Source organism: Besnoitia besnoiti (genome assembly GCF_002563875.1).
Source record: "Besnoitia besnoiti strain Bb-Ger1 chromosome Unknown contig00018, whole genome shotgun sequence".
NCBI classification, from domain to species: Eukaryota; Apicomplexa; class Conoidasida; order Eucoccidiorida; family Sarcocystidae; genus Besnoitia; species Besnoitia besnoiti.
In genome coordinates, this window is record NW_021703918.1 from 1 (window position 1) to 20,619 (window position 20,619).

Sequence of the window (20,619 nt, forward strand, 5' to 3'; positions counted from 1 at the left end):
TGTGCAAGTTTTAGTTGGCGGTTTGTTTGCCTGTCCGCGGCTGTATCGCCTTCGGCCTATCTCCCTGTCGGGCGACCGGCTCCACGGTTCCCACATAGGAATCAATGTGAATCCGTATGTGTCTGTATACACACAAGTGCATATATAAATGCCTATGTATATGCATATATTTGTATCTGCATGGGGGTCTGCCCTCTGTGCGCCTCGCGGAAGCGGAGGTTAGGGCGGACTTCGCCGAGGGACCTCAGGCGGGCGGCATGTTGCCTTGCGGCGTATTAACTCGGCTCGCTTTCTCTCGCGGCGTGTGCGTGTGCGCCAGGAGGATGTCGATGAAGACGCGCTGCTCTGGGGCGAAGAGAACCTGGAGAGCGCGCAGCTCTATGCGATCCGCGAGCGCCTGGCGGTGATGCGGGAGCAGCTCCACGAGGGGGGAGAGGATGACGACGAAGAGGACGAAGAGGCGAGCGACGTGTTTCCTGCGCTCAGCTCTGAGAAGGTGGAAGCCGTCCGGCCTGTGACTGGCGCGCAGCAGAGAGAACTCGAGAAGAAATTCGACAGAGTGTTTGAGGAATATAACGACGAGTTCATCGGCGAGGTAAACTCTCTGCGCCCTGCAGAAGGAAGGAGGCAAAACTTTGGAATCATACGAAGACTTTTGAGGCATAGGCTGAGGCCGGTCGGCGCGAGTGAATGCGCCAGCAGAGAAATATCGAAAAGACGCTCCGGAGAGTTTCACATTCACCCTCGAAAGTGCAAGAGGAATGATAACGCCGAAAGCGCCGGTCTCGCGAAACGGAGAAAAGCGCCCTGCGTGAAGCGGCTGCCGATTCACATATGGGGTTTATGGTTCGACTTCTGTAGATTTATGTATGTATATATAAATATATATGTCGAATGGTGTATGTATTCCCAAAGCTGTTTGCTGCTTCTGTCTACATACGTATCGATACCTACCAATAGCCGTCTACGTCTTTATCCTCGGGCGCAACCCAGGGAAGGAGCAGAGACTTCCCTGTGCACGTGTGCCTATTTATGTGCATGTGTATATATACATATATATACATATATGCATATGTATGTATATGTATATATCCATACGTACATATATATATATATATGCTGTGATGCTTATTCCGTGCGAGTCCCGCCCGCACGAAGACGCCGCAAGAAACGGACGCTGATGCTGCAGGCGCCCTCTGGTTTCGCGCCGAGCGTCGCGTGGCTAATCGCCTTCGCTTTGGGGGGGCGTGTCTGCTGCGCCCGTTTTCTGGGTTTGGCGACCACTTCGCATCTGCGTGAGATTTCAGAGTTGGCGCATCTCTTCTTTCTTTGCTTTCAGCTCGACGCCGAGGAAGTCGAGGACGATCAAGACAAGTTGCTCATGAGCGAGTTGGAAGACGCGATGGAAGAGTTCCTTCAGGACCAGGCACGCCGTAAGAAGGCTACCACGCGCATTCGCGTCTACTCCCTTCATGCTCGCTGTACTACTCTTTAGGGTTTAGGGTTTGTCGCGCCCTCCTGTTTCGGCGGCCACAAAAACCCATTTGCAGTACTTTCGTGGACGCGCGCGGCGGGGCGTCGGGCGCAACCATCGCGGGCGCCTTTGTTTGCATTTTCTCTCTTCTTTTGCTGGGTTTTTGATTTCTGTTCTTTAGGGCGGAAGGTCTGCGTGGATAGCACGTCACGGAAGTACCGACAGAGACATCCGGAGGAGAAGAAGCGTGACGACTCCTCAGACGAACAAGAGGCGCACAGACGCGTCGAGTCTGAAGACGACGAGAAGGAAGACTCCAACGAGATCCGAGAAATATTCAAGCCCCTGGGTAGGCTTCCGAGGGCGGGCGATGCGTCAAGCGTCGCCTTGCCGCGTTCTTCCTCTCCGCAGTTCGGTCTCTAGAGCGAAGGCGCGGGCGCCGCGGCGCACGCGAGGATCCGCTCCGCCTGTCGCGTGCTGCTAGGGGACTTTCTCTAAGAACTCGATGGCGGGCGGGTTGCGCAGCACTTCACCTTTTTTTTCGAGGCTATTCGGGTTGGAGAAGAGCCGTGTCTGAGAATCCAAAAAATATATTCCACAAATATATTTATTTGCATTTATATATATTTATATTGTTATCCTTGAATGTGCCGGCCGACTCTGTGCTGCGTGTAAGTCTAGAAGTGAGGTGCGTGTAGGAGTTCTGAGGAGTGGCGAACAGGGTTGTAGGCTCTCCGGTGCATCTATGAACCTAGCTACATGCGTAGTACTTCACATATCTCTATCCATCTCTATCTATGTATATTTGTTTATTTGCTTCCAGACAGCGCCGAAATTTCGCGGATTCAAGAGCTTGCCGCTCGCCAGCAAGCGGAAGACGAGGAGGCCGAAAAAGACGGTGGAAAGAAGCGACAGGAATTCGATTTCCTCGACCTGAACGACTACGAAAAGCGCGCGGGGGAGCGACGCTGGTGCGTGGGTGTTTTCTTTGTCGGCCCCGCGGCTCGAGTCTTCATCGGCGACTAGACACAGCCCTTCCTAGGGTGTTTCGTCGACTCCTCGGGGTGCTGATCGCGGCCGCGATCCAGCGTGCAGCTGCGCAAAGTGCTTAACGCGCTCCCACTTTCACATTTAAATATACATGTATAAATATGCATTTATTTCTTTTCGTTATGCGATGGAAGCAGAGCCGCGCTGGGTTGTGTCGCACCTTGTGAACTGCTTCGCGAGCTTGCGGGAGATCGGTCCTGGGCGCCTCTGCATCTCCGCCTGCATTTGCAAAAGAAATGATCTTGCATCTTCCTTTGCTCTCTCTCAGGGATTGCGAGACGGTTCTGACGACGAAGAGCGTTTCTTCGTTCGTTCCCACCAAGATCGCGTTGCCCCCTACGCACATTCTCAAGCACCAAGTCCGCCAACTGAGAGAGTAAGAGGCAAAGTCTCCGTTATCCGTGCATGCACGCGTTCGTGCATTTGTGCAGTTCTCTGTTTCCATAACGCCTGCGTCACTGTGTAGAGTCTTCTGCACTATCTAAATATATGTACATATTATTTGTATGTATATATAAATATGCATATATAGGTCCGCGTGTGCATTTCTGTATGTGATGGACGGATGCATCCATATGAGATGCTGACGGCGGACCCGAGAATACTGCTCAGGTTTCGAAAAGGCTCGCGGATTCCACACGCGCATGTCTCTCGAGAGAACGGCTGGCGAGTTTGTCTGCACCGGTGAGTTGCCGTAACTATCGATGGTCGCCTAGACAGTGAACGCACATCCGCACCTGAGTTTTGCGCCTCTTTTGCGTGCGTTTCAGAGGCAAAGGCGCGAACTTGCAGACGCTCGGCCTCCCTCGCAGAGACGCGCCGAAGCCTGAAAACACTGCAGAGGCCTCGCTAGCCTCAGGCCTTTCTCCTTTGAGAGAGGGAGATGGGAGCGAAGAAGAAGGCGCGCAAGCAGCAGACGACTTCGTCGACCTGCCACATGAAGGCTTGAACGAGGCTTGCGTAAGCAGAGCGAATCGGGGAAGCTGCGGCTGTGCTCTGAGGACTACATTCTGTCTTCATTTGATCCGCGCAAAGCGGTGCTCAGAAGAGGACATTCACTGCCTCTTTGGCCAGTTGAAGAAACCGCGGCTCTCGTAGTCGACGGGTGTGAAATGCGTAGACAGACAGCGGACCGCGTGGACGTGTTGCCATTATATCGCGTGATGCCGCTTTTGATAGACGGCCACACTGAACAAAACATGGTGCTTTATATCTTCCAGCGCCCCAGTTTATATTTATATTTATTTGTGGATATATCTACACATGCATATATGTATATATGCATTTATGTATATGCAAACATTTATGTATTCATAAACATGTGTATGTGTATATATGTGCATTACTGATTTGAAGTTTGGGGGAGAGGGAGGAGAGGTGAAGCGGATGAGCGTGCGCCTCGCGCCTTGCGGAGATGCGTAGAGCGACGGGTGTTCCTGCAGAGAGAGCGGGAGGGATGCAGGAAATCTCGCTTGAGCATCTACAGATCTGTTCATGTCGCCGCGTCCCTTGTCTTCTTGTGCGCAGATCGTCACGCTGCGGCCAAAGGGCGAGACGCCGGAGGAACGGCGCGAGCGGAAGAAAGCGGTAAAGGAAGCTCAGCGCATGGTGCGCGTAGTCAAGAAGCAAAACAAACAGCTGCGCAAGGTACGCACAACAATCCAAAGCTAGCTGAACCCCTGTTTGTCGTCCTGCAATCGTATGGATAGTTTTTATGATTCAAGGTGTTGAGGCGTCGAAAGAGCGTGCCTTTCCGAGCGTTGGTGCTCCGGAAGTTGGCCGCGTATTTCCATCGAGATGCCGATGCCAGTACGTGAGGAGATCCATGGTCTTACATACATACATATTAGCATATATATATATATATATTTTATATGCATGTATTCAAGAATGTGCGTATATGTATGTACCTCTGTGTAGATGTAGATACCTGTACTTATTTGTATATATATATTTCTTTGCATGTATATATACATGCGAGCTACGTGCGCCACGTCGTCTGTGCTGTGTGATCTGTCCGGGAGGCAGAGGTAGATGCTCTAGCAGACGTCGTTCGCCGTCCTGTTGTTTCTTGTTCAGGAAGAAGAAAAGAAAATGGCAGCCCGGAACGCCAAGTCGAATGCCTACGACGTCAAAGATGGAGTCCGGCGCGTGCGCCTGTGAGCGTCCCCAGGTTTCGAGCGCCAGTCTCTGTTTTTCTATCAAGCGCACTTCTCTCTCTCCTACCTTCTCGTTCTTCCTCCTCGTTCCGATTCGCCCTGTGGCGCGGCGTTCGCGTCTTTTGCGAAAAACTCAAATAGAGGAAAGCTGATTGTTCATGCCTCGCGGATCTTCGCTGAGACGCTCGACCTCGTCACGCTGCGCGACAGCCACGCCACGTCGCCTGAGCAGAGCCGGGGCTGCGTGTCATATTCTTGTCTAAAGTGCAGACGAAGGATAAGATAAATAGAGTACTATTTAGAGTATTTATGTGTAAGTAAATGCTCAGTCTACAGTGCATCTGCCGGATCGAAAAGACACAATATATATATATATATATATATATATTGTCCATCATACATTGCGGATTTGGGGCAAGATAAAGACAACCTATATATATATATATATATATATATAGGCTGACGTGCGCATGTCTGATAGAATAACGACAGAGTTTAGTCTGCGTCTCGTTCTTCATCTGTCGTTCTCGATGTGCCCGATCGCACCTTTCGAGTAGACGGCCTCAGAAACCCTTTCGCCTGGAGCGGGGAAACCCTAAACCTTTTTGCTTCTCACACACCAAGCCGCGATAGACGCACACTAGAGGCATGCAGCGAACATTCGACGGCAAACGCTGAAAGCAGCCGCGAGGCATGGACAGAACGCGCGGGCAAGGGGGCTTTGCGACAACCAGAGAGGACAGAAACACATCAGGCAAATGAGAGAGCTAAGAGAGAATCCGAGCTGCATTGAACAGCACGCGGCAGCTGAGGAAAGAGACATGCGCCGACTCTGTGGGAGGCGTCCAGCGCAGCGGGCGACAGGTAGACATTCGAGGCGAGAGCCGAGCGAAAGCGATCAAACAGAAAAAGGCTTGAGCAGCGACTCGAGTTTTTCTCCCTGCGCACCCTGAAGAGCCAAGCGAGTAGAGGCACCCAGCAGCGCTTCCGCGCGGGCCTTCTTCATCCCCTAGAACTTGCAAAACAAAAACAAAATTGAACTGCCACCGCCCTGCACGCACCCTGCTCACGTTTGCAAGGCTGCACAGTCACTTCGCGATTCGCATGTAGACACGATTCCGCAGCACTGAACCGAGGCAAAAGCCTCTGCCCTGCGCGCCTGGCGCTCCACCTTTCTTCACGCGGTTTCGCGGCACACCCTTTGACGTCGTCTACCTCCTCTCTCTACAGGCGTGCCTGCGTTTTACACGATTCGCTTATCTCGCCGCTTTCTTGCTTCGGCGTGCTGCTCATTTCGTTCTCCAAGCTTCATTACGCGCCGCCCGTGCTCCCCCGCTACGCCTGCGCTGCGGCGTCTGTGCCGTCTGCGTCTCCATCTGTCTTCCGCGGGGACCCAGAGGCCCCCCCGAGGGTCTCGACGCCCGCACCGCCCCTGCCAGTCTCGCCTTCGCCCACGCGACCTGCTGGCGCCGCAGGGTCCTCAGGTCTCGCTGGGGGGGTACCTGCGTCGCAGCGAGCAGGCGCAGAAGAAGCAGACGACGCGGCAGAGGCGGAAGAAGCGGAAGAAGCGGCTGACGCTGCAGCTGCAGAAGACGCGGATGGAGAGGCGGGCGCAGACGAGGGCGGGGAGGCCTGCGTGCGGAGGCCTTTTGCGGCGGCGTTTTGTCGGGCTGCGACGTGGAGGGCGCGATCGAGGACGGTCTTGACTTCCCGACAGCGCACGTGGCGGGCTAGTACTTCTTCCATGCGGCTCTCGATCTGCGACGCCAGCTGCGCCAGGCGCTCCTGAAAAATCGGAAAACATCGGGAAAAATGTTCTAAAATACACGCGGATCGGTTGAGCACACACACGACTACGTGCCATGCCCGCGTGTGCCAAACGCGTCCTCGACGAGCTGCAGATACCGAAACTGGATGATTCCGCAGCGTCCCTCTCCGCGTCCGCGCGCATGCCTGTCGCTTCGATTGGGATAACTACGTCCACACATGCGTGCTGCGACTTCCTCTCGCCGCGCTGCCGGTCTACCAAATCCGATGCGCATGCGAACATACATATAAATCTCTATAGTAATACATCTAATGTATATATAGATATATTTAGATACAGAGATACCGCCATCTCGACCGCGTTGTGCTTATTGTTCTTACTTGCAGTTCGATTCGCTGATTCCATTCGAGCTCCATGAGCAGCCGGACTTTGGCTTGAGTGGCCTTCGTCTGCGCCTGAAGCCGCGCGGCCGTCGCCTCAGCTGTCTCCTCCTCGCGCCCCGTCGCGCCCCCAGCTTCGGCCTGCGCGGCCTCGTCGCCAGGCAGGACCCCACACTGCGCAAAACTCACGCGTTTCTGCCTCTGGTTTTCTTCAAACGCCTTCTGCTGTCGCGCCAGATGCGCCAGGTGACTCTCTTGCTTCTGCCTGCGCGCGGACACACGCCAAAGTCGAACGCACAGGCGACAGAAGCACCATCCAGCAACCTCAGGCAGACAGCCAGGGCATCCTTATTCGACTAGCTCAGCACCTATCACTCGCGCGACACACGTCCGCTCCCTCTCCCAGCCTCGATTTCTTTCCGTAGTCGCGGGGCGTCAGCAGGCGTCGCGTGTGCAGAAGCTCGCAACGATTCCCAGCGCCCGCGTTAGTCTCTGCTTTCTTAACCCCCCCCTTCCCCCCTTCCCCCCTTCCCCCTTCCGCGTTTCTTGCTTGCCTGGCGACGTCTTTGTCGGCGATCGCGGACTGCAGCGCGGCGAGCGCATGCAGAGCGTCTCTGACCTCCTGGCGGAACTGCGTCTCGCCTTCTTCCGCCTCGAACTGCTTGTCGACCATCGCTGCGATCTGCTCATCGCCGCGGGAGGGGTACTGCACGCTGAACGAGTCGATGACTGCGGGAGCGGCGGCGCCGCCTGCGAAGACTGAGGAGGGGAGCCCTGTGTGCAGCGCGCCCTCGGCTGCCCTCGCAGCTGCGCCTGAGGCCGCCACAAGCGTTGCCCCCGCGGCCTTTGCGTCGGGCGAGCCCAGAAGGACTTCGGGCGCGACTGAGGGAAACGGGAGTTCCTCGGCGTTCTCTCCGCCCTGGAGGAGCGCGAGGAAGGCGTTGCAGATCGCGTCGCCGCCCGGGTCGCCGCCAAACGTTTTGCGCATCTTCAGGATCTTAAACACGCGAATCGCCGCGTCGAGTATGCTCGCGTGGTGTCTGCACACCTGGATGCAAAACATGCGCAGCGGCTGCAGCGCGAGCTGCAGCAGCGCGGGGCACCGCCGCCCACCGCATTTTTGGAGAGCGTCGTTCAGGACGTACAGGAGGAAGAGCACCTTCTCGCTGTCTCGATGGAAGTTCAGGCAGTCCACCCAGACCGAAAACAGGTGGTGGATCACCGGCGCGTTCCCGCGACACATCAGCGCCTCGCTCGCAGCCGTGATCGACTCCATGGAGCCCGTCACCGTCTCCAGCGAGACGCGAAAGTGCGACAGAAGACGGCGGTCATCCTCTGAAAGTAGCTCCACAGGAAGCGAGCCTGGAAGCAGAGAGGCCGAGGCAGCCGACAAAGACGCGCCGGAGTCTCGAAGCTGCATTTTCGCGGGAGCCCGAGAGGAGAAAACCGTGCGGCACTCGACGCAAGACAGCGGAGCTAGCGAAACGAGAAGAAAGTGAAAATGGAAAGCGCCTCGACAAAGACCGCGGCAGAAGGGAAACAATCGACAACAAAACACAGCAGGTTGTAGGCCTACAACAGAGAAATCTCAAACACGAAAACGAAACAAAGAAGTCCAGCGAGTGGCGGAACGACAAAACTCAGAGAGAAAGCGAGGCTGATGGAAACGCGGACGTCGAGCTGTATGAGAGATCGGCTGAAGCGTGGACTGAGGGAGCAAGACTGCGGAGAAAAAAGAATTTCAGCCTTTCGGCGCCAAGCGCATTCAGGCAGTGGCTCGAAAAAACGAAGCGAGGAGCCTCTTCCCGCTCGGGCGCGGATTCACCCTTCCGGGTAAAACCCACAAGAGAAAAAGGGAGAGGGCGCAGCACGAAGAGCCGAGATGTAGCCTGAGAGCGAAGCGCTGAAAAAATCGACGCCGCCTCCTTGACTGAACTGAAAAAAGCGAGAAAATCTGCGCATCCTGCAAGGTAGCTGGAGAGCCTGGGACCTCGTCCACCCGCCGCGGACGGGCGGAAAACAGCGGAACACAGAGAGACACGAAGAGAGTGCGTTTGAGGCGCCGCGCAGACCGGAAGAGAGGAAAAGCGGCGAAACTAGCGGAAATGCCTCTTCAAAACAGACAGACGCGACAGCTCTGGTGCTTCGCGCGCGATAGCGACTCCCGGCGCGCATGCACTCGAAACCGCCTTCGCGATAGCTGCCGCGAACAGTCGCCGTCTCGGTGCATCGAAGGCATGAACGAGGGAGGACAGGGGCTTAAACGAGCGCAGAAAAAACGATAAAAAATCTGGAAAAAATAGAAAAAACGAGAGAATGGGAAGGGAAGATTGATACCAGGCAGACGAGACATGAGTGAACTAAACTCGTGCACGCGGCCCTGAGAATGGCAGACAAAAAAGGTCTCGAGAGAGCTGAGCCGACAGAGGCAGCGAGAAGTGGGGGCATGCTTCTTCCCACGATATTTTCTGCGAAATCTCGTCGATGCGGTCGACCCCTCAGAACGACTGGCGTTTGAAATGTTTTTCATTCTCTTTTCTTAGAGTTCCTTCCCTCTTCTTTTCGTCCAACAGAGTCCTCCTCACTCCACGTTTCGTTCCTTTCCCGGGAGGCTTGCCGACGAAGAAACGCGATGCCGGCGCGTTTTGAGGCAGTCGACCTGCGGAAAGAAATAGGCGAGAACGAGGCGATAACTCCGGCGTGTTCATCTGCTAATATTTTTGGTTTTTTTTCTACGTCTGCCGCAAAGCATCACCTTCTGTTGAGAGGAGCGAAATTCTTTTCGCGTCGGGGAGCCGCTTTCGCGTGCGAGCCGCTCGGCTGTGAGGGCCGCAACTTGCGCGTTTTGCCGAGTTTCGCTCCAGACGGCGATTCTGCTGCCACAAGATCTGCTCGAATTCGCTTGCGAGTCTCTTCACCGAGGTATCCTTGCTTATGCCTCTACGTGTGCGCATGCAGCCGTCTGTTGTCTCTGTGCTTTCCTCTCCCGTTAGGAGGGAGTCTCGTGCTTCCGAGTCAAAGGGACTTGGTAACAGAGAGACTTCGCTGCGCCTTCTTTCTTCCCGACCCGCAGCCGGCACGCGTGCTGAAGATGCGAGCTTCACTCTCGCTGTCTGATGTGCGCCGTTTCTTTCCTCTCTCGTCCAGATGAGCGCGCGTAAGAAGTCTTTCGCCTCGCAGCCGTCTTCTTCGGCTCTCTCGCCGCAGCTGTTTGCGCAGGGCGCCCGGGCTCCGCCGCCCGGCGCGGAGGCGGACGCGCTTCTCTCCTTGTCGCCCCAGCTCGGTCTCCTGGAGAAGAGCGCCGCGAAGGCAGCCCGCCACTCCGCCTGCGCCAGCGCGCGCGACGGCGAGGCCTCCTCCGCCGCGACGCGGCTGCGCTTCCCCTATGGGGCGCATGCGCCCGCTGTCCGCTCAGTCCCCTACGTCTGCCCGCACCGCGGGCGACCGCGGCTCTTGGCTGCTGCGCCTTCTGAGAAGCGAGATGTGTCTCCTCTCGCGCGCTCGGCGCCGCAGGGCGAGGAGGCGGGGCTGCGGAAAGTGGTGCGCTTCGCGCCGGAACCCCAGAAGGCGGCCGGAGGCAGGGGCGAGGCCTGCGGGCGCGGCGGCGCGGAGCTCGATCCGTACAAGGAGGCGAAGCCCGTCTGCACCGTGCCGGACAAGTGGCGTTTGCTGCCTGCGTTTTTCGCCGCGAAGGGCCTGGTGCATCAGCACATTGACTCCTACAACTTCTTTGTGAACACGGAGCTGCAAAACATCATTCGTGCACCCTCGAATCGCCTCGTCAAGAGCGACATCGATCCCTCCTTCTTCATTGAGTTCCTCAACATCTCGGTCGGCACGCCACGCTACGAGGAAGGGATGATTCTGCAGCGCCTCACTCCGCGAATCTGCCGCATCCGCGAGATTACCTACGCGGCGCCCGTCTTCGTCGACGCCGAGTACAGTAAAGGTGACGAAATTATCCGCAGAAAAAACGTGGAAATCGGCTCCATCCCCGTCATGCTCAAGAGCCAAGTCTGCGTCCTCCACGGCAAAGACCCCCAAGCGATCCAAAAACTCGGTGAATGTCCATTCGACCCTGGAGGGTACTTCATCGTCAAAGGCACCGAAAAGGCAAGCATGGACGCTTTGAACAACTCAGGGGATGCGGGCGCGAGAAAACGACAGACACGCAAATCTGCGAGCTCGCCACGGTGCCGCGCATTGAGGGCTGACGCCTCCTCAGTTGCCGTGGCAGTTTGCGGGACTGCCCACAAAGAGGCCGCCAGTCAGATGCAGCAGAACACCTACCAGCACCATATATTTATATGTATTGGATTGTAGATATATGTATATATATTCTTGTATATATACACGTGTATGCGTATCGGCGTGCGTGTATAGGCGACTAAATAGAAATGTATACGTATTTTTTTCTCATGTGGAGTTGTTTTCTTTCCACCGTTTCTTGGAGTGACTGTCTTCATGTGTGGGATCGTGTGTGGCATATTGTGCTGCTCAGGTGCTGCTGATGCAGGAACAGTTGTCGAAGAACAGAATCATCGTTGAAGTAAGGCCTTCCAGTCTCTATACGTGCTCCTCCTCAAATACACCGCAAAATGGCCGCGCGCTGCCGATGCATGCGGAAGGAGCGTTTGCCTTGCTCTCGCGCCGTAAAACCACCCTTCTCTTCGATGTGTTTTTTTCTTTTTCGCTGTCCTTTTTACGTCGAGTTTGCTGTCTCTCCTCGCGTCTAGAGTGCGAGCAGCCCGGCCGCGGGCACGGAGTTTTCTCCCCGTGCAGGTCGATTTGGAGGTGCGTGAGGACTCGATTCTGCGCGCCACTTTTTTGCACGGCGCGGTTTCCGCGTTTGGATATCAGTGATGGAGTCTGTGCGTGTGTGTGCGCGCAGACGGACATGAAGCACAACGTGTGCGCGACGGTGACGTCGGCGACGGCTGAGTCGAAGTCGCGGACGGCGGTGGTGCTGAAGAACAACAAGTTGTATCTGCGGCACAACTCGTTTCTGGATGACTTGCCGGCGTGCATCGTCTTGCGGGCAATGGGCATAGAGACCGATCAGGAGATCGTTCAGATGATTGGGGCGGGCGCGTCGCTGCCTGACTTGAGCGGCAACACCGCGCAGGAGGCGGTGTCGCTGTCGCTGCAAGACTGTCACACAGAGAACGTGTTGACGCAGCAGCAGGCGCTGCTGTGGGTCGGGAGTCGCATTCGACCCAAGATGCAGGCGAAGGGCTTCTTCACGCCGGTCGCGCGCGCCTTCGCCGAGCGCGCGAGTGGAGCCGCGGGGCGGAGCGCCAAGTCGGTTGTTGATGAGGCCGTCGACGTCCTGCATCGCGTCGTGTTGTCGCACATCGAGACGACGGGGAACGACTTCCGCGCCAAGTCGCGCTTCCTCTGTCTGATGATTCGCCGCGTCCTCGACGCCTCCAGCGACCCGTCGCTGATGGACGACAAGGACTACTACGGGAACAAGCGCCTGGAGCTCGCCGGGCAGCTCCTTTCGCTGCTTTTCGAAGACCTCTTCAAGCGCTTCTGCACACAGATCAAGAAGCAAGCAGACTACGCACTCAGCCGGTACCACCAGGCGCGCGGCGGCGGCGGCAGGCTCAAGGAGGACGTCGTGCCCTACCCCGACTGCTTCCGCAATCTGCCCACGGACATCATCACGCGCGGCATGCAGACGGCGTTGAGCACCGGAAACTGGACGATCAAGCGCTTTCGCATGGAGCGCTCAGGCGTCTCCCAAGTTCTGTCGCGGCTGTCCTACATCGCGACACTCGGCATGATGACGCGCATCAACTCGCAGTTCGAGAAGGGTCGCAAGGTCTCGGGACCGCGCGCGCTGCAGCCCTCGCAGTGGGGAATGCTGTGTCCCTGCGACACGCCCGAAGGCGAGTCCTGCGGCCTCGTGAAGAACCTCGCGCTCGTCACCCACGTGACGACGGACGAAGACCCGAAGCCGATCGCCTCGCTCGCCTTCTGCCTAGGCGTGGAGGACGCAGACGCCATCACCGGCGAAGAGCTGCACGATCGCGGGACGTATCTCGTGATGCTCAACGGCGTGCTGCTCGGCGTGCATCGACGCCCGCGCCAGCTGATGAAAAATATCCGGCTCCTGCGCAGACACGGCGAAGTCGGCGAGTTTGTCTCAGTCCACGTGAACGAAGCTCACAAGGCGATCTACATCGCCTCCGACGGCGGCCGCCTCTCGCGGCCGCTGATCGTCGTCGAGCGCGGCCGCCCGCGGCTGCTGCCGGAGCACATGCGTATGCTTGAGAACGGCGAGATGTGCTTCATGGACCTGCTGAGATGCAGCATTCTCGAGTGGATCGACGTGAACGAGGAGAACAACTTGCTGATTGCCCTCTGCGAAGAAGACATCACGCCCGAAACCACGCACCTGGAAATCGACCCGCTGACCCTTCTCGGCGTCGTCGCCGGACTCATTGCCTTCCCTAACCACAACCAAAGCCCACGAAACACCTACCAATGCGCCATGGGCAAACAAGCCATGGGCGCCATCGCCTACAACCAGTTCAACCGATGCGACACGCTCCTCTACCTCCTCGTCTACCCCCAAAAACCTCTCTGCAAATCCCGCACGCTCGATCTCGTCCACTTCGAGGAACTCCCCGCAGGTAACAAACTCCTGCGAAACGCGAAGTAAACGAGGCGAAAATGACGTGGTGCCCAGGAAGCACTTCGAAGCACAGAGGCGACGGCGCCGCCTCGCGGATGACAGCCGACGCGACGGAGGAGTCGACCTGCAGACTCCGCGAGGCACGATGGCGATCTACAGCGGGAGTCTGTAGACACGCTTGCATGCAGAGAGATAGCTACTTGGGTGTTTGGGCTTTCGCCTATGTGCGCACGGATTGGCTTGTGTGTGCGACTCCGCGTCTGTCCATTTTTTGCCCCCGTTCGGGTGTGTTTCGCGTGTCTTTTCCAGGTCAGAACGCGAGCGTGGCGATTATGAGTTTCTCGGGTTACGATATCGAGGACGCGATTGTGTTGAACCGCGGCGCGGTGGACCGCGGCTTCGGGCGGTGCTTTGCGCTGCGGCGCTACTCGGTGGAGTTGAAAAAGTACTTCAACGGCTCTGTGGACCGCACGTTTCCGCCGCCGCTGGCTGCGGTCCCGGGGGCGGGCGGCGCGCAGAGCGGCCGTGCCCGGTCGGCGCTCGCGGGCTCCGGGATCGGTCCCCGGAAAGCCCCGGGGCTGGCTGGCGGGAAGGCGGGGGGGGCTGGCGTGGTTCCGCGTCGCTTCGAGGCACTGGAGGAGGACGGCGTGGTGCGTGTCGGCGAGCTGTTGGAGGAAGATCAGGTCTACGTCCACAAGTTCTCCCCGACCAACACGCGCGAGCACGTGAGCGACCCGCTGCAGCTGGACAACTCGTTCTACTCGCCCTCTTTCGCGCGCTACAAAACGGTGGTGCCGTCGTATGTGGAGCGCGTCATTTGCACGGACAACTCCGACGGCTGTCGCACCTACAAGGTGATCATGCGGCAGACGCGGCTGCCCGAACTCGGCGACAAATTCAGTTCGCGGCACGGCCAAAAGGGTGTCGTCGGCTTGATCGTCCCGCCGGAAGACCTCCCGTTCGCCGAGTCCGGCTGGTGCCCTGACCTGATCATGAATCCCCACGGATTTCCCTCGCGCATGACGGTGGGCAAAATGATGGAACTGATTGCGGGCAAGAGTGCGCTGCAGATCGGCGCGTGTCAGTACGGCACCGCGTTCGGCGGCGTGAGTGTGGAGACACTCGCCGAGATCCTCGCGTCGCACGGCTTCCACTACTCTGGCAAAGAGTACCTGACGTCGGGCATCACCGGCGAGGCGCTCCAGACGTACGTCTTCGCCGGACCGATCTACTACCAAAAACTGAAGCACATGGTGCAGGACAAAATCCACGCCAGAGGCCGCGGGCCGCGGCAGCTCCTGACTCGCCAGCCGACCGAGGGCAGGGCGAAAGAAGGCGGGCTGCGCCTCGGCGAGATGGAACGCGACTGCCTCGTCGCCTACGGGAGCAGCGCGCTGCTCATGGAGCGCCTGATGCTGAGCTCAGATGCGTTCGAGGCCTGCGTCTGCTCTGCCTGCGGCCTCATGGGCTACGAGGGCTGGTGTCCCTACTGCAAGTCTGGAAAAAACGTCGCGACCATTCGCATGCCATACGCATGCAAGCTGCTCTTCCAGGAACTCATGAGCATGAACGTGTGCCCCAGGCTCCACGTGAAAGAAATGTGAGGACTGACAGCCAAAAAATCGCAGGGCCAAGGACACGCGGAAGTCGCAGCGCACCACATCGGAGGCCGGCCAAAAGAGCGTTCTGCGGATCCGTGAAAGGTGGCTCGGGACGCCCCACAACATCAAGCGTGTGTATGCGTCTACGTGTTCGGTGTGCGGTTCAGGTGTGCTTCGCGAGAGATGTCTTCTGGTTTGCGCACGTGTCTCATTCTTTCTTCGCTCGCGGGTCTCTGTAATCAGCACTCGACTATAGGTGTGCATGCATCTTTACGCAGGTGCGGCTCTGCGGACACTCTGCAGTGTGTTACGAGATACCACCTGCCCCGCTCTCCCTGTCCCCCTGAAGCCACTCCTTTGTTTTCAGTGCTGGTGTTCCCTGTATCCTTGTCGTCTCTCGTGGCTTGAGAACGCCTTTTTTGTCCCGAGATCCAGCGTCCGCCGTTGCCCGGGCCGATCAACGCCTTGCCTCAGTTCACCGTTTTTCGCCGGAATTTATCGAAACGCCGGCAGGCACCTCGTGCAAGGCAAAACGAGCAGAGCAGGCAGTTGGGCAACGCCAAAAAGCGCATGAGATGCGGCGGCACGCCGTCGTGTTGCTCGCTCGACCTAGGCGCACGCTGGGTATACGAGCAGCGGGGTGACGATGACTTCACGTAGAGGCAGTCGCGCCTAACAGTACGTCCCACGGCTTCATACATAGGTATTTAGATCAAATACATGTCGAACATACCGATGTAGGTTGCTACATATAAATTCCCAGTTAGAGACATCCAGGAAGAGAGGTATATAGCGGTGCCACGCCGCATGCGTAAGCCGCTGTCACAGCTCCACATACGGCCTCAACGAAAGGCGCACATCTGTGCGTACCAACAGTCGCGCAGACTCGCGCGGAATCAGGACACAATTTGGCTCAGATGCAGTCGGTTTGCTTTGATTCGGTATGGTACCCTGAAATATACGTACGTACGCAAATGAAAAGTCTATTAAATCACGGTTATGCTGTCAACTAGTACCCCCCGGTGGGCGCGGCTGTGTATTGGACAGCCCATGATAACATCAACTATCGATTCCCTCCCTCGTCCGCGCAGCAGACGCCGCCTGTCCCGGGTCATGGTGTTTAGATCTCTGCTTTGGGCAGGCGACCGAAGTGCGCTTGGTACGCAAGAGACGGCTGTGGAGTTTGCGAAGTGGAAGTATAATTAACTCGGACGATGGCTGCCCGGGGGTTGCGCACGGTCACCAGCAACGCCCGGGCTAGTGACATGTTTGTGAGCACCTAGCAAATCTTGTACAGCGGCTATGTGAAATGTTATTTTCAGCATCCCGTTCCGTTCGAATGAAAAGAAAAACAGTCCTTAGTGGATCTCGCGCTGTCGCCCCACCGGAAGGGGATAGCAGGAGAGGGGGGGGCACCTGACCCGCGCCTCGTAGAGCACTTCACCGCGCGCGTCTTCCGGCACTTTCGCATTCTTTCACCAGAAAACAAATTGGTTCACTCGCTCTGACCGCCTCCTGGGGTGCACACGACAAGGTCGCTTCCAATCGCGTGCAAATTGGATGCGCCAGACTTTGCTTCTGTCGGTCCTTGCCACCGCCGTCTTGCAGGGTCGTCCTATACTTCACATGACACCCGCGCCTTCCTGCCGCCTCGCGGCTGCTTTCGGCGTCCGGTCACGGCGTTACGTTTTCCCGTAACTTGCGCGTCTTTGAGATCTTTCTCGGAGTACACACTCACTCGCAGGGCCTCGGATCGCGTATTTGCCCTGCCGTCATATCCGCGAGTCAAAGGCTTGTGCGGTTCTCGGCCGCGACTCGACGGCGCCTGGATGCTCAGCAGACTGCTTAGATCCTGCTGCTGAGAGCGCCATGTGGCTTTCGCTGTCTCCTGGAAGCCAGAAAGTTCACGCGCGATATTCTGTCCGCAAAACGCCCCCGACCCTCCCTGCTCGCGAGCGGCTTGAACCGAGGAGCTGCGCGCCTCGCCACAGTCCACCGCGCCTTCCGGCCGCTTTTCTGCTGCAGCCTCTGCTCTCTCGCGGGCGCGTCTGCCCGCCTCCGGGGCAGACAGCACAGGCTCATGCAGGTCTCTTTCAGGGTTCCCGCCACTTGTACGTCGATTCTCGCCCCCTGGTGGACTCGAGGAAGCAGTCGCCTCTTCGCTTTCGCGAGGGCTGTGGGAAGCTAGCGCGGCAGAGACGCGCTCGCCACGGACGCCGCCGCTAGCGTCGACTCCCGGCGTCGCTGGCGTATGCGTCGGCAGCGAGGCCAGCGGCGCCGAGGATGAGTGAGGCGGAAGGAACGCGGACAGTGGAAACGAAGAAGGCAATGGTGCCCGAGGAAGCGCCAAAGGCGAAGGCGACGACGGCGACGAAGGGCACTGATGCAAAGCTGGCGGGGAAGCCGGCGAATGTGAACCCGCAGGCGAGATGGGCGACGCGAGAGCAAACGTACCGCCGGTCGATGAAGGAAGTTCCGAGCGAGGGGCCGAGGAAGCAAGAGGACGGAATGGATGGGGCGTCACTGAGGAAGCGGGCGCCTCCTGAGTCTCGCCCGTCGTCGTTCGCGCAGAGGGCACTCCGCGATCTTCGTCGCCGTCACAGTCTCGTTTGTTCCAGGAGTCGTCCGCTCTCCCTGGAGCGGCCTGCGACGCACGCGTTTCCCCCGCAAGCGCTTCCGCGAGGACATCACACTGTGGTTTTCGGCTAGAGAGAAAAGTCCCTGTCTCGTCTCCGTTGAGCAGAGCCAGAAACGGATTCACGTCGAACGCTGGCGTTTGGCGTCTCTCGTTAGCCCCGAACCGGAGTGCGCATACGACGGGCGATTCACTCGCAGCCTTCAGCTCGCCGCACGTCGAGGATGGAGCAGCTCCGGCAGCCACTGTCTGGTGTGCTGCAGAGACCGACGCGCGGCGCGGGGAAGCCGATGACGAAGACGCGGAGTGCGGCTGAGATGAAGAGGAAGGCGAAGACGGCAAACACGAGGACAAAGACGGCGAAGACGACGCGAAAGGAGACGCGGAGGACTGAGATTTTGTGAAGGAAATATCTGCCCCGCTAACTGAAGAAAGGGCTGGTGGAGGGGCGAGTATGCCGCCCACGCTGGCGCCCGAGAGGCCTTGACTCGCCAGCGAAGCGGATGTCGAGGCGCGACTTTCAAACGCACGCTCGCCCGGCCGCATTCGCGGCGCGTTGGAAGAGAGACTCCCAACGGAATGTCCTAACGAATCCGAGGCCGCCGCTGTGTTGTCACGTCGAATATATGACTTTGCAGAGTCCTCCTTTCTCTCATGGGTCTCCTCTGCCTCTCGCTCCGCCCCTCTCTGCGTGGGATCATGAGTGCTGAAGCGCTGCCTGCGCTTCAGCTCTCGAGACTCCAGTTCGTCGCACGCAACGACGTGGAAGCGCGATTCAACGTCAACATCCTCGCTCTCGTCTTCGTCGTCTTCGGTCTCTTTCACTCCCTTTCGACGTTCGTCCTCTCCTGCGTTCACGATTTCAGTGATTCCTCCGAGGGCACGCGAACTGGCCCTGACGCCGTTCCCCAGAGCACAGGCGTCAAACGACCCTTTCCGCATCGCCGAAGCCGCCGACGCAACCACAAATCTGTAAGGCGCATCCGCGAACAGCGAACTGGCATGTTCAATTTTGTCTGGCGGAGTTGTCTGTGCCGGACCGTCCCCGTGGAACTCCGCCGCGCGGGGGCTCCCCGGCGTCGTCGACAGAGAGGAAGAGGAAGACGGCGCACCCGACGCGGACGCGCGAACGGCGGAACCTGAAGATGAAGGAGATGACGCCGCAGAGGACATCAGCAGAGAGTTACGTGTTGTCCTTAACGACTGAAATAGAGAGTACAGAAGCTCCTGGCGACTCTGCCTCTCCGTCGCTTCCGCTTGTTCCCTGGCTTGCTCCTCCAGTGCCTCCTGCCGCCGAGCGCGCTCCTCCGCCGCTGCGCGTCGCCGCATGACATGCCGCACCCTCTCTTTGTACTCAGAGAGAAGACTTCTGTAGTGAAACGTAAGCAGCACAACCCAAAACAAGGAAACACTGTAAGTGTGAGCTGCGCAGCGGAGGCGAAGGGCGGAGAATAGAGAGGCCCGCACGGTTGATTTGCGACAACGTTATTCGCGCCACGATCGCGTTACAAAATATATGAACTGACGCTACGAGGGGCTGGCGCATGCACAGTCGTAGTAGCAAGGAATCAGAGCTCACACCAGCTACAGAAGCCCGACGCCGGCAGGCGAGTCCCTCGTGTCACGATGACGACGTGGGTGGAACCCAGACAAGGGCGAAAACCGTAGGCACATCCATACGGACACATGTGAAACGGCACACAAGAGAACCAAAATAAATGGAACTCACAGAGGAGAAAACCGGCAAGCATTCGCGTATCGGGGTTTGGACAGAGGACAAGTCACATAGAGGGAGCGGTTCGCTTACGTAAGAGGTAAAACGTTATTGGTGGCCGGTGAGCATGCAATAATATGGAGTATATGCATACATGCAAGAAGTGTGTGGTATGTTTGCATTGCGTTGCTCCAAGTGAGGCGCACAGAGTGTTCGGCGAGTCAGTGCGGTGTCTGAAGCCGTTCGCAGGATTCCACAGGCAGTTGTTCTGCCAGACGTCGGGGCGTGGCATGCAAGGCTGAGATGGCGTTGAGTTTCGTGTTAATGTACCTGTACGTCTTCCAGAGGGAATAAATGCGGTAAGCCAAGGCAAAGGCGACCGCCACGTACAAGAACTGTCTGCGCATGCCGGGTCGGACAGCTGCGCCACCGCCCGCCCGATCCAAGCCGAGAAAGTTTGAAAGAATTCCTTTCCATGTCGACTTGCCCCGGCGCGTTCCTTCAGAATCTTGCGTCAGCTTGCCGTGAGCTTTTGACACAAGCTGACGGCGGTCTTCATCCTCGAACCACCGCACAAGGTCGGCCTGCTGACCCGCGTGATTGGCGGCCGATGTATGCGCTTCTGCGGCAGACGTCCAGGCATTTTGAAGTGCATCCGTAAGCATGGGTGACGATTTCTCATGCCCGGATAAGGCCTCGCCCCCTGTTCTCGCTCTCTCCCTACGCTTTTGACTTCTATGAAGATGAAGGCTGTAGTCCTCATTTCTATGCTCCTGTGGCTCTGCATTGCACCGAGCAGGGCCGCGCTGTAAAACCATGTGAGATAGCGGCGAGAACAGAAAGCGGACGAAACGGAGAAACAGCGCCAAAATGCTGTGAAGAAAAGTGGACGAGCGGAGAACACTGCTAACTTCGCCTCCCCACTGAACCAACTGCAGCAGCAGAAGGCGAACCCCTTCGAGGACGGCCACGCTTTCCCCCAAAAGTTGAAGGAAATCACGTAGAGTCAAGGGAGGCGGAGTGGAACTAACTGGAGGGAACTGGGCGGACGGAGGATGCGCGAACGGGGCATTGGGCGGCGGAGGCATGGAAGTAGCGAATGACATAACGCTGGGATCTTGAGGGCGGGAAGACGAAAAGTATGAATTGGCTCTCTCTTGGGTGGGAGGGGCAGAAAAGGTTTCAAGGTACACAT

General features: G+C 57.7%; 4 protein-coding genes across 4 annotated transcripts; 2 read left to right on the forward strand and 2 right to left on the reverse strand.

Moving 5' to 3' along the window:
- Positions 1–406: 406 nt before the first annotated feature.
- BESB_032500 (uncharacterized protein) lies at positions 407–4,687 on the forward strand (the record flags this gene model as incomplete). Its single annotated transcript, XM_029361842.1, has 8 exons — positions 407–595; positions 1,340–1,433; positions 1,656–1,823; positions 2,298–2,445; positions 2,793–2,900; positions 3,295–3,484; positions 4,052–4,171; positions 4,604–4,687. 8 exons carry the CDS (start codon positions 407–409, stop codon positions 4,685–4,687), a joined length of 1,101 nt encoding a protein of 366 aa, XP_029215062.1.
- A 1,331-nt stretch (positions 4,688–6,018) lies between these two features.
- BESB_032510 (uncharacterized protein) lies at positions 6,019–8,251 on the reverse strand (the record flags this gene model as incomplete). The annotated part of the gene is made up of 3 exons (XM_029361843.1): positions 6,019–6,468; positions 6,832–7,096; positions 7,200–8,251. 3 exons carry the CDS (start codon positions 8,249–8,251, stop codon positions 6,019–6,021), a joined length of 1,767 nt encoding a protein of 588 aa, XP_029215063.1.
- A 1,727-nt stretch (positions 8,252–9,978) lies between these two features.
- BESB_032520 (DNA-directed RNA polymerase III RPC2) lies at positions 9,979–15,078 on the forward strand (the record flags this gene model as incomplete). The annotated part of the gene is made up of 4 exons (XM_029361844.1): positions 9,979–10,944; positions 11,333–11,380; positions 11,723–13,472; positions 13,784–15,078. The coding sequence occupies 4 exons, from the start codon at positions 9,979–9,981 to the stop codon at positions 15,076–15,078; spliced, it is 4,059 nt and encodes a 1,352-aa protein (XP_029215064.1).
- Positions 15,079–16,690: 1,612 nt separating this feature from the next.
- On the reverse strand, positions 16,691–20,530 carry BESB_032530 (uncharacterized protein; the record flags this gene model as incomplete). Its single annotated transcript, XM_029361845.1, has 2 exons — positions 16,691–19,079; positions 19,755–20,530. The coding sequence occupies 2 exons, from the start codon at positions 20,528–20,530 to the stop codon at positions 16,691–16,693; spliced, it is 3,165 nt and encodes a 1,054-aa protein (XP_029215065.1).
- Between the last annotated feature and the right edge of the window lie 89 nt (positions 20,531–20,619).